Genomic DNA, 13212 nt, shown 5'->3' with positions numbered 1-13212 from the left:
ACCATATATATTTTTTTTACAAACCTTCTTGCAGAGAGCTTATTTAATTTGCAAAAGGCGAAAAATAAACATTTGCTTAGTAAACAAAACAAAATGTTTTATTGCTCAATTTATTTCCCAGAATTTTTCTAATTGTATGTCTTTGATATGCTACATACGACGAGGTTCATATCTAGACTAGGTTTGCCATAAATATCTTTGCTATATTTATAGCACAAATGGTGGTCTGGACCAGGGTTGTTGCGAATATTCGCATTCGCAATAGTCTATGCGGAGCTTTTGCTTCTATATTGTTTGAGAAGCTCTCCTACCATAAAATAAATAATAAATAAATGGGTTCGAAACCTACTTTTTTATTTAAAGTGGTGTTATTATTTTTTCTCTCTGATGTCAGGATTTATTTTAAAGGACTTGTAATTTCAAAGATATGATTAATTCCAAAAATTATTTGAAAAATTCAATGCAATGTAGAATAAAAATGTGAGTACCAAATGCAAATTTCTTAAGGATTTAAAAAAATACAATTTTTTTTGGATTCACAAGGACGAATAGGTAATTTCTTACGCTGATAAAGTTAGAAGGACGAAATTCGAGGATATTATTGAGTTTATATAAGTCCTAACATATAATTTTTTCAAAAATAAATATTGCGAAATTTCTAGGGTAAATTTGAAAAGGACATTTTCAATATTTACCAGTCCTTCTGCACCAGAAACTTGAATCTGTTTAAATTCTACAGGATTTCTTCTTTAATTTGATACCCATACTTCTTCTTTAAGCACATTTCTCTGAACTTTTTAAATCATTTTTGAATTACTGGCGTCAGAGTGAAAAACCAAAAACGCAATTTTACTATATTTGGCCCTTGGTTTCGCGAATATATTGATATTTGTGTTTAAAATTAACTATCATTATATGTTATATGTTATATGCACATGAGCTAGACATTTATACAAAAATATTAATTATTAAATAAAAAAAAGAAATATAGCCAATACTGGTCAAGAAAAGGAGTTTCTATTATTTCCATCAGTGCAAATTACAAATCCCGAAAGCCCGGCATTACTTGCCAAGAATCCTGGGATTTTCGAGACCTTAAAACTGTTCACTTCACGTGGCACAAACACCTGACTGTGATAGGCGCAAATGACAAGTCCATCGATTTCTCGTTCTTTTCTCTATTGTCAGTTTTTGAATTAAGAGTATGGCGTAAAAGCTTAGCCGTTTTGTTGTTTTCAGTTTTGCGGTTTAAAAATGTGAGTGATAAATATTTTTCGCCTCACTTTAAAACTCGGGAGCGATAAAAATAAAAATGATGCCATCAACACAAATAACTAAAGTCATGAGTGAGCCGAACATTTGATGAGCTTATAGTGAAGGTAATGTAAATAACGCTGGGGCTCGAAGTGCTCTTAAAAAATATAACTCCTCAGATGAGAGAGTATTTTTATGGACTTACGAGCTCTAATTTTTAAAACCTTCAAGTGTGTAATCATATTATTTTAATCAATAGAAATAAATAATAATAGACAGAAAATGTTTTAGTTTTATTTTGGTCACCCCGAGTTTTGCTTTTGAATTCACCCGCGATGCAAATTTACATACATAGTTAGATATAATTCACATTTCAATTTTGTACGAGCTTTGGGAATATTTAGAAATATATCAGCAGTGGGTCCACCGAAACCAGTAAATTTTTGAAAGGGGTTTACGCCTATCGATATGTATCAAATCATTGAAATTTATCGATAAACTTGAAAGCTCTTCTCAGATAAAAAAAAAAAAATTTAGTTACGTTTTAGCAGAAAATTTTCCGGATAGTTAATTTGTACCGTGTAAGTTTTGCTATTTAAGTGTTAAGATAGAAGACCTCTCCAAGGCTTCTAAAACTAGAAAAACTGTCGAATATCTTATAAGTCGGAACCAACCATACATACCAAAAAAATTTCATTGGTATCGATTAAGCGGTTTCGGAGATTAGCGTATACGAACACAGTGACACGGGATTTTTATATACTAAAATATCTATCATTCTCCTAGTGTATAAGAATTTTAGGAATATCTCGGCTAGAATGCCACCTATCTAATAAGTTTTTAGTCTAAATATTTATTTTCAATTGGCTTACATCTTATATATAAAAATAAGTGCACGTTTTTGGTGTGACCTCATAACTTGAGAACGGCTTCACCGAATTCAACCAAATTTGTGCGGCATATTGGGGCTATCATGCAGATGGTTTATGTGGCGTTTGCTTGAATTTGGAAAAGGGGGCGTGGCGCCTCTATTTTATATATAAAAATTAGTGAGTTAGCTTATAACTTGAAAACGGCTTCACCGAATTTAACCAAATTTATGTGGCATATTCGATCTATCATGCAGATGGTTTATGCGAAGTTTGCCCGAATTCTGAAAAGAGGGCGTGGCACCACCCACACTAACTAAAATATTAAAATAAGTGAACGTTTTTGGTGTGACCATATAACTTGAGAACGGCTTCACCAAATTCAACCAAATTTGTGCGGCATATTCGGGCTATCATGCAGATGTTTATGTGGCGATTTTTGCCCAAATTCGTAAAAGGGGGTGTGGCACCTCCCATACTAACTAAAATTTTTATATTGTATATCTCTTGAAATATTTGTGGTAGAGTACTGGAAATTGGTATAGCGGTATATCAAATAATTTCATATTCATGGAGAAAAATGGGCGGTATTGGAAAAGAGGGCGTGGCACCTCCTATCTTACATATAAAAAATGAGTGCAAGATTTCAACCAAATTTATACGGCGTAGTCGGGTTATTATGAAGATGGTTTGTCTTAAGTTTCCCCGAATCCGGAAAAGGGGGTGGCACCACTCATACTAACAAAAATTTTCTTCTGGTATATTTGAAATATTTGTGGTAGATTACTGGAAATTGGTATAGAGACATATGAAATAATTCCATACTCATGGAGAAAAATGAGCGGTATTGGAAAAGGGGGCGTGGCACCTCCCATCTTAAATAAAAAAAAATAAGTGCACGAATTCTACCAAATTTAAACGGTATATGCAGATGGGTTATGTGAAAAAAAAATCAAATAGAAAAATTCCAGGATTTTTCATTCGTTTTTCAATATTTGGTGTAGAGAAGCACACCGGGGTACCGCTAGTATGTTCTAAAATGAGCCAAATCGGCAAGTAAATGCAGTTTTTAGGAATATTCCGATCCTAGTTGACACATGTTTATAATAGTTGCGTATTTACGCAAATCACAAAATTGAATTAGATGGTTTGGAAGTTAAAAATTAAAAAAATCGACTAATTAAACCTGTAAGAAATAAGTAGTTATTTGTTTAATAAGTAAACTGTGTCAGTATAACACTTTGTGATGACTTTTCGTACGTTTTAAATTTTACACTTTTGAATGTAAACAAAAATTATATCAGCTGTTCGTCTAACTTGCAAATTTCTGCAAATTTTCTGTTCGCGTACTATTTGGGATATTTTTCTCTTGTGAGAGAACTGATAACATTTCGCCGGAATTTGGCAGTTGGTTGGTTTTTTTTATGAACCAAATCGGTCCAGCCGTTTAGTAGTTTAGTGACATTTAATGTACAGAAAACTCTATGAAATTGTGAAATCGTGACGTCTCAGCATTCTTCATTTTTCGGCAACAACAACAAAAACTTAAACATTTTTTTAAATCGAAAAACCTTCCACACAGAAGGTCCAAAAAACACTTTTTAGAGAATTGAAATCGGTTCAGCCGTTTGGTCAGGCATCGCGGTCATACGAAAAACATTTCATTTTTATATATAAAGAATGTACACGAAAAAAACTGATCACAGTTAAAACGTTCTAAAACATAAATATATTAATGGAATTCAACGATATTTACATATATTTACATCTAAACTTAGTTTTATTGAAATTCGTTAAAAAAAGAGTTAATTCTCCTTGTAATAAGCAAACGATCGCAATTTTGACTTTATGTCCTTCATTAGCCCTTGCACAGAAGTTTCAGTGATTTCCTTGGAAACCATCTGCCATTTATTTTTGAATTGTTGTGCGTTTTTTACAGCTTTGTGGGTCTTAAGAAGTTTGGATTTCATAACGGCCCAGTAGGTTTCGATCGGCCGATGCTCTGGACAATTAGGTGGATTCACCTCTTTTGCTACAAAATACACTTTGTTTCTATGTTACCATCCTAAAGCCATTTTTCCGTAATGACATATCGCGAGATCAGGCCAAAAAAGCACTGGATCTTTATGAAGCCGTATAAGAGGTAAAAGTCGCTTTTGCAGACACTCCTTAACATAAATATCTTGGTTAATTGTACCAGTGCTTACAAAAGGATCACTTTGGAAGCCGCATTGGCAAATTGCCTGCCAAATGAGAAACTTTTTTAGAAATTTGTCAAACTTTTTGTTTTTATATTTATCTGCAACATTGTCTCTTTTATTTGCAGTGTGAAATTCGCGGCCCCGGATTGTTTAAAATCGGCTTTTACGTACGATTCGTCATCCATAACAATACAGCCAAATTTTTGTATGAGACTGTCGTACAATTTCCGAGCACGTTGTTTCGCCAACAAATTTTGCCCACCGTTGCGATTAGGTGCTGCATTCACTTTGTAAGAACGTAGTCCTGCTGTTTTGCATACTTTTTGTATATACGAAGACGACATGTTTAATTTTTTGCCGACATCTCTTACCGAAAGTCCAGGATTTTTCTTAAAAGCAGATAACACTTCCTTTGCCTTAATTTCGCAAGCAAATCCTTTTTTTCTGCCACTAAATATATAGCTCGGAGGAGAAGCTCGGCCAAACACTAACATATGTGTAAGCGCCAATCTATTATTATTATAAATATATAGCTCTGAAAATACACAGCAAGAAATTTTTTGTATTCCCTTTTGTTCGCCTGTTCGTATTTACCTTTGTAAGTTTTGAAAAATGGCTTGAACGAACCAGTATAATATATAGCCTAGGCAAATTTTTAAAGAAACTTTTCGATACTAAGTTTTATTAAAACAAAATGTCGAAGTCAGCTTCATATAGAAACAAAGTCTTCGTTAGTTATATGAAGATATTTTCTTAAATATAATACCTTTACGGCACTCACATATTGACAAGATTTTACTATTTATTTTATTATTCTTTAATTTTAATTATCTGTTTATAAAATATAATGTATTCTTTAAGAAAAACTGTATAAACCCAAGATTAAATCTTTGCGAAACATCCAAAAACCAACATACTTTCGTAAAAATTTCGAGCTTTTTAATATTCTTTAGTTTTTAGCCCATTCAATTTTAGTATAATAAAGTGCAAGCTTAAAGTAGCTGGGACTTACCGTTGAACTTGGCATTTTTTTTTGTCGACGATGTCAGCCATTTTCTTCCATACGAAGTGTGTTCGACAATTTTTTTATATGAGAAAATTAGCAACACCTTCATCAAAGAAATCTTAAAAAACTTAGTTATATTAAAAATTAATGGGGTGAAAAACAGCACGCTCAAAATAAATCTAGGAAATCGAATTAAAAAGCTCGAAATTTTTACGAAAGTGATTTTTTTTTTTAATATTGCACAAAGTTTGAACCTTGGATTTGTACGGCTTTTCTTAAAATATAAATCGTATTTTTACAAACAATAATTAAAATTGAATAATATTAAGATAAATGGTCAAATCTTGTCGCAAAGTTTTGATACGCACTTGAAATGCTATTAAAATGTCAAATTTTAGTACTGAATCCAAAGAAAATGTCTCTTTAATCCATTAATAATAACTTAAATATGCTTTTTGTTAAGATGTATACCTGAAAATGTGTGCATACATATTTGCGTTAAATGCAGTACATGTGCACGTGGAATAAATTTGTAAAAGTGTCAAATACGTAAACGTATGTACATATACAATAAAACTTTCTCATGAATACCATAAAATCATTGGTATTGAAGGGAATGTACTAAGAAAATATATGAGCGAATTAAAAAGTGTATACAATATATAGCCGAAAAGTACATTTTTTGCATAGATTTCGTACTGAAGGAACAATTTCATTACCCAACACTGATACAGAATGTAAACAAACACAGGGTTGCAAGGAAAAAAAGTTGAACGAGCTCAAAGTTGGCTGGCGACCAACTTTGTTGAAAGCGATTAGTTGAAAGGCCGTTCGGACGAGACGATTTTTGCTTTAAACTAAAAGTTGCCTGAAAAATCGCCTCGTGCTAAAGCCCTATTAGACTTTCGATGTGGTTTCCAGTTCGTTTTGATGAAAAAACGAAGTAGAACAAGTTGGAAGAGGAGAAGAGTAGAATTTAAAAAGCGGCTAAATCCGTCTTATCGGATGAGCATCTAAACACTGGTTGTGAATGCATTTTCCAATTATACCGCTAATGACCCACAGATGGCGGGAAAAACACAGGTTTTAGATGTGGCATCGGAAAGGAACGCTTGTAAAGGGTTGCAAATTCGCAGGGTGCACTTGATGATTTTTTCGCAAATCGTTATTCGAAATTTTTCTTGATGATGCTAAATCAAGTGGGTTATCGGGATAGCCAATCACAGCCATAACCACGTGGTTAATCTCCGTTGTGGACATAGTATTAAGTTCTGTAATTTTTATGTGGGGAAACCACGCTAATGCCTGGATTATAATGGAAGTAACTGAACGGAGTGAACTATCAATTAATTATATTTTTTATTAGTAAATGAATGCAAATGATTATAATGCACTTGAGCGCAACGTAAAACGAAAGCATCTGAAATCAATAGATCCTTGCGAATTCGCCGCGAGTATAACCAGGTAGTAAAATTAATAGATCCAAGGCGAAGTTATACAAGGTGTTGTAAAATCAGCTGATTTCTCCGCCTTATAGAACTACCGCAATGATGTGAAGTCGATGTTTATCGAAAGTATGCAGTGAAACATACAAACACATATCTAAATGTTATGCACTAATTTGCTTTAAAAGAATAAGCTTGAAATTGACTTATTATTGGAGCATTCATATATTATTTACATATTTGGGCAATTCACAAGGTGTTGTGAAATTATATTTTCCTAACAAAAGTTGTGTTAAAACACGACGGTTGTGAACACCTGTTACGATTATTTATTATATCTCCGCACTTAACCTCACATAACACCGAATAAACATAGGTTGCAGAGTTGTATCGTCATGTGTTATTTTTCTTCACAAAACAATAACAACATTTTTACAACTGTCATGAAATATCATGACTTCACGACAAACACGACAAATACGACACCTTGTGAATTGCCCAATTATGTAAATCATTCCAATTATAAAATTGTGATGTAGCCTTATTCGAATTGTAATACGTATTTAATTTCATCTTCCGATACAAATGAATCGCTCTTTGTAAATTTCAATTGGAGATCATTCGATATTATCAAAATCACGCTCTGTCAACTTAATTCTTATACCATGTTCTGACCGACAACGAAAACGCTTTGAAAACGAGTTTTGGAATTGTGGGCTGAAGGCTGTTCACACCTGCTGTTAGTGTTTTCGTTGACATTTCTTACATCCTCTCATTGCAGTTTTGCTACACAAAAACAAACCAAACCAAAATGCTTTACCCACATTTTCTTTTAATTAGCAACCTCCTACTTTCATTCTTATTTTACTTTGGCCAGCCAATTAACAATAAATACGAAATAGCGTATTAAAGATGACAAAATATGACTTCCACTTCGACAAATAATCGAAAAAAACTAGTGAAGACACCGATTGGAACGAGTTGAACGTGAGTTTTCAAGTAGTTTTCAGCGAAAACTGGTTTTCGTTTGATAGATTTTACATGGACGAAAACACATGTTCTACATATTTCACATGGTATTACATATTTCGTCTTTTGTTCCTTAATTTAATAAAATACTTCTTCCTAGTTACGACTTAATTGCAGCTGCAGCCGAAACTAAATTTTAAGTTGGTACTTAGCCAGAAAAGTCGAAACTAAGGCGACTATGAATAGCTCTAGTTGTAACTTAGGATAGTTTCGACTTAGTTGTGAACTAAATATGACTATGAATATGCGCTATAGTAACTTGCAGAGTTGTAACGAAGAGACATTGTGAAGATTCCCTAAAACCGACATCGATAGTTTTCAAAAACTATCGATAGTAGCGACAAGTTTTTAACTGTCGATATTTCTATCGACAGTATCCCAGGTCTATTAGGCATGTTCCCATACAACACAGGAACGAAAGCTCTAGGTCTGGGATACTATCGATAGTACCGCCACGCGATAGTTTTCGAAACGATAGTTGAAAACATCGATAGTATCGATAGTACTATAGCATACCCTGCAAGAAGCCTGACCTATGATTATCGGCTAAATTATTGGGAAAACTGACTAAAACTTTTCGTCAGTTTAGCGGCTAGTTTTGTATGGGCTTGGGGAAAAAAGTGACCACTTCTCTGGGCGTGTGATAGTGCATCCCTTTCTTGCACACACACGGGCGCATTTACCTTACAGTATGTTAACTTGCTCACACATGTCTTCTAGCTGGTGATGTACAAGTGAGTTTAGCGATGAAACTATTGGGAAAATATCGCGATAATGAGTGATTTTTCTGACCACTATTCTAACCTCTAAATAATTGATAAATTATTGAATAGTTGGCAGCGAAATATCCAAAAATACATGAAACCAAGTTAAAAAATACAATTCGATTTAGGTTATGTGTTTGTTTTATTTGTAAAAATATATTGTCGAATATTAACTTAATTTCGCAAGCTTTTTCAGAGCCACTGAGCTCAGACAATTCTTATTTTTCATAGGGGTCTGAATTTTCGTCGCTAACAACTACCTCCATTCCTAGGTTCTGCTGGAGTTCCACGCTGGCGTTGCGCTGTATTTCAGCACTATAGTCACTGACTCCATAGTCGGCATAAGCGCACTGGCCTAAAATGTTTTCTTCTCTATCCACATAGCGTTAAAAAAGGTTTTTTTGCTCATTTTTTTATATACAAATAGAATATACGGATTTTGATGAATTCTTTCTTTAAATTCACCGACTTCTTTATTTTTCACCACAGCTAACAATGAAGTAAAATTTTCATTAATGTATGTATGTATGTACATAAGTAGGCGAGCCTACAATCGATAGTTTGTTTCCGATATGGTCAGCCGTTTTTTGCAGGGTATAGGATAGTGGCGACAGTTTTCAACTATCGTTACTATCGATTGTATCTCAGGTCTAGGAAGCTCCACGGAAAACAAACGATAAAATAATACATTTAAAAGTAAAATATGAATAGCGAAGGTAAATAATTGTTAATATAAAAATATTCAATTTCACACATTTTTAAAGATCTAACAGACATCCTAATTGAAGCACTGGAAGTATTCGTTAATCATATCATTTATGTACGCGGCTTATATCCGGAGCAAATTTTTAAAAAGCGGCGCGTTTACAATGTCCCTGTTTATGTGTCTATCTTCCCTAGTCTTAATTCCTACATTCTTAATGTTCTAAAAGCAGCGCGTAGTCTACAACAACAAGGAGAATTAGAATGTGTCTTACTGCAGTTCTATCATGACGAGGTACCTCTGAACGAGTGCTACAAATTCGATATTAAACAATTGCAGCAATTCATCGATGTTCCGGAAAGGGAAGAAGCGGAGCTACCAATGCTTCATGATAGGTTCCTAATTGATTTTGAACAAGAATTGCGGAGTTCACTTTACAAACTAGCCGAACGGTTGAAACCTCTGGAAAAGCTACCAAAAGGTGCCAAATTCAAGGTGTCACTAAATACGACACAAGAAGCATTTGTAAAATTTAGTCACAATCCATACTATCAGGTAAGAAAATAGTTAAAAATTCGTGGGGTTTGAACAATAAATAGCTTATTTGTTTAAGGACTTCCCTTGGCTCTGTGATCACTTAAAATTGGAACAGGAGAAACGTGTAATATCGCTCCTACCACTTACCCATTTATATAGCATAGGATTAATCTTGAACTTAGAAATATTTTAATTTATTTACATATAAAAGACAAATATATATTACTTTTAGGAGGATTTATATAACTTTTATGTATGTATTTTTAAACATTCCATATTTTTACAGCGAATAAATTATGTATTAACCTCGTACTATTCTTAAAGTAATCCTTGGCGCTTCAAGTCTTCATATGTCTTACGGTTAACTACATTGCCCAAAGAATCTTCAAATTCTTCCTCCTGATCAGCTATCCAGCGTTCACTTTGCTTTTGTGACTTGAGTTTCTCCCACAATGTGATAGCGTCTTCGATTTGTGTCACATTGGCAAAATGTGCAGTGTTTGGAATACCAAGACAACGCATCCCGTGCGCATGTCGCCATTCAGCAAAATGTCGTTGAAATGCTTTTGGACCTTTGTACGTATAATTGCCACAAATTTCGCAATTATAACTGATATTTAATCCGTGCAACTTATACAACCAGTAAGGTATTGGTTTGCCATCCCAGCCAAGAGGCAAATTCTTAGGGTTGTACGGAACATCATCTGCATCGTCTAAATCATCATTGTCACTTTCGCTTGCTTCGACATCGCTGTCATCGCGCTCTCCACCTGTACGCGCTTGTTTGCGTTGGACATTTTCTTTGGTGGCAGCTCTTTGCTCCGACAATAAATCTGCGTACTTATACAACAAAGCTTCTAATTGTGCGATTTCCTTGTGACGCTCATTATCACGAGAGTGCACATTCGCATTTTTGTTTGCCGGTTTCTTTGCTATTAAAGAGGGGTCTAGAGTCTTCTTTCCTTTCGTTGAAAAAAGTCTTTGAGCACGTTCTTCCAGAGTGCCACCACATTTCAAGCCTAAAGCCATCAGCGCAGATTTTAGTCGATCTAGACCAAGTGAAGCCAATTCCTCCCAGCTGGAAAATGCCGACAAATCTAAATGGGCACCAGTGTTGGCCAAAGCGGATTCAGTTTCCTTGGTTGCCCAGCCTGTAAAGAATTTGCTTAATTAAGAATACTAAAATAACAGTTATGATTTTACCTGGAAAAGTTCCCTGCAACCACTGACGTTGAAACTCCAGCTCCACCTTAACTAGTTCAGCTTCGATATCGAGTAAAGGATGTATACGCGTTACAAAAGTGTGCAAATAGCCATTTAGGTTTTCAATATATTTTCGATATTCACGATTTTTTCGCTCGCGAGGAATGTCAAAGACGTGATCAAAAGTCATTAAATAAGTGATATAATCTACTTTTTCCACGCCGCGAAGATTAAGATATTGTTCGTAGCATTCGTTAAGATCTAGATAGCGGCCACCTCCCTCCTCGTCGGTGAATTCAACTAAGGCCGACATTTCATCTAAATTATTATAAGCTTTTGTGAGTTCTTCAAATTCAACCGAAAGCGGGACACTTATCTCTGACGGATGCTTTTTATAGAATTCCTTTATCTGCTTCAAACGTGAATAGAATTCATTAAATTCATTCGGACCTGAAAGGGCTTGGATTTCGGCTTTTCGCTCATTGTCTTTATCTTCGTAAAGCTCCTTTAACTTTGCGGTCGAGTTATTATAAAGATCCAGCAAGCATTTCAACCTCTGCTCCGAGTGAATACGCTCCTTTTCGCCATTCTTCTTGGTTGCATACTCGTCTACCATTAGTTTTATTAAACGTTCGCGTTCTTCATGGTAGCGACGTTGCTGCTCCAGAAGAGTCTCCATAAATGCAAAGTATTTAGTGCTTTATCAACCCAAAAATAATTGTTTAATCGATCTTTATTTATTTCGTTTTAATATCACCCAAAACCAGAAAAATGCGGCTGTCAGTAGGGATGGTAACACTGTGGTGCGCGGCGCCTTGCCTTAACACTGTAGCCGGAATCGCCGCGCCAATGCTAATAAATGAAAAGTGCTAGCGCCAATAATTGGCCTTAATTATTTGAAAAATTATTGTACCAAGGCGAATTAAACCAAGGTGGTGTTGATGGAGATATAGATTTTCGCCGCGGTACTTATTAATGTCAAAATTATGTGTTTGTTTTAATATGAATTCGCCTTGTTTACAACAAACACATCGTTTTGACATTAATAAGTACAGCGGTTAAAATCTAAATTCGCCATCAACACCAGCTTGTGTAAATTCGTCCTGACATGTACTTTGCTTTTGCCTTTGAGAGGTGAGAACGGCAGAAGCTTATGTATCTTGGCAAATTTAGAGCTTTTACTCAGGAGTGATAAAAATATCGCGGAATTTACTACCAAAGAACGTAGATAACAAGAAGGGACAACTCGTTATAATTGTGGCGAAAGTGCACAACAGGGGCGGGCGTGCCTTCTCTTTTCATCCAATCAAAAAATGCACTAGGGCATTATAACGAGTTGTCCTTTCTTGTTATCTACGTTCATTGTTACTACAACCTTAGCAGTTAAATTCGATTGGCGGCAAACGTGTTGTTTAGCGCCGAAAATTAAAGAAACAATAGACATGGCACTGCTGTATTCTATATATGACACTGTATGGCGATTGGTGCAGTGGAGACACTCAGATGACGCCGTGTTCAAATCAGTACACTGCGCTATTGCCTTGAGCTAGTGCGCTGACACACAGACGGCGCCAGCGCTATTGAGCTAGGCTCATAAAAATTGCGTTATTACCAATGTATAGCTGTCAGTACTTTGTTTGACAAGCACAATTAGGAAGGTTCGATATCGTATAGATTTTTCTGAATTTCGATATTTCATCGCACGATAATCGATTTTTTGAATCGATATTCCAAGGTCGATATATCGAAGACATCAATACTTTACCCGCAATATCGATATTTAAGTTGAAATTTATTTTTCTTCTACAAAGAAGTGCATGGAAAAATACTAAAGTAGGCTTAATCAACAGCTTGTGTGATTTATTTAGCTTTTAGGTTTGACAAATCGCTTGAGTCGACCAGCATGCCGCTTTAATCCTCAGTAAATATACAAGATGGAAATTACACAATTAGTTGAGTTGATAAGCAGGTCTAATATTCCATTCAATTGGGAGTAGGATTTTCAACATCGATTTGTCCGATATCGGTATTGTCCAGCCCGATATATCGCCATATCGATTTTACATGCAATGAATTAAATCGATTCATGATATCGATACTTTCTTAAATATCGAACATTCCTAAGCACAATAGTGACAATTTCAAAGGGATGCCACATTGACTGAAGCAGTGTGGCCACTAGTAATCTTTTCGGACCAAAT

At 35.0% G+C, this 13212-nt stretch overlaps 2 protein-coding genes across 2 annotated transcripts; one reads left to right on the top strand and one right to left on the bottom strand.

Moving 5' to 3' along the window:
* The first annotated feature begins 9194 nt into the window (after nucleotides 1–9194).
* LOC118744276 (mitotic spindle assembly checkpoint protein MAD2B) lies at nucleotides 9195–10104 on the top strand. Its single transcript, XM_036477180.1, has 3 exons — nucleotides 9195–9284; nucleotides 9333–9826; nucleotides 9885–10104. Exons 1-3 carry the CDS (start codon nucleotides 9272–9274, stop codon nucleotides 9999–10001), a joined length of 624 nt encoding a protein of 207 aa, XP_036333073.1. The 5' UTR covers nucleotides 9195–9271; the 3' UTR covers nucleotides 10002–10104.
* Nucleotides 10027–11828, bottom strand: LOC118744267 (splicing factor 3A subunit 3). Its single transcript, XM_036477168.1, has 2 exons — nucleotides 11012–11828; nucleotides 10027–10959 (listed from the first exon to the last, which is right to left on the bottom strand). The coding sequence occupies exons 1-2, from the start codon at nucleotides 11688–11690 to the stop codon at nucleotides 10127–10129; spliced, it is 1512 nt and encodes a 503-aa protein (XP_036333061.1). The 5' UTR covers nucleotides 11691–11828; the 3' UTR covers nucleotides 10027–10126.
* Between the last annotated feature and the right edge of the window lie 1384 nt (nucleotides 11829–13212).

This window comes from Rhagoletis pomonella, unplaced genomic scaffold (genome assembly GCF_013731165.1).
Source record: "Rhagoletis pomonella isolate Grant_MI unplaced genomic scaffold, Rhpom_1.0 Rhpom_scaffold_00001, whole genome shotgun sequence".
In the NCBI taxonomy this organism is placed as follows: Eukaryota; Metazoa; Arthropoda; class Insecta; order Diptera; family Tephritidae; genus Rhagoletis; species Rhagoletis pomonella.
The sequence above is the reverse complement of the archived record's forward strand: the minus strand, read 5'-3'. Positions and strand labels throughout refer to the sequence as shown.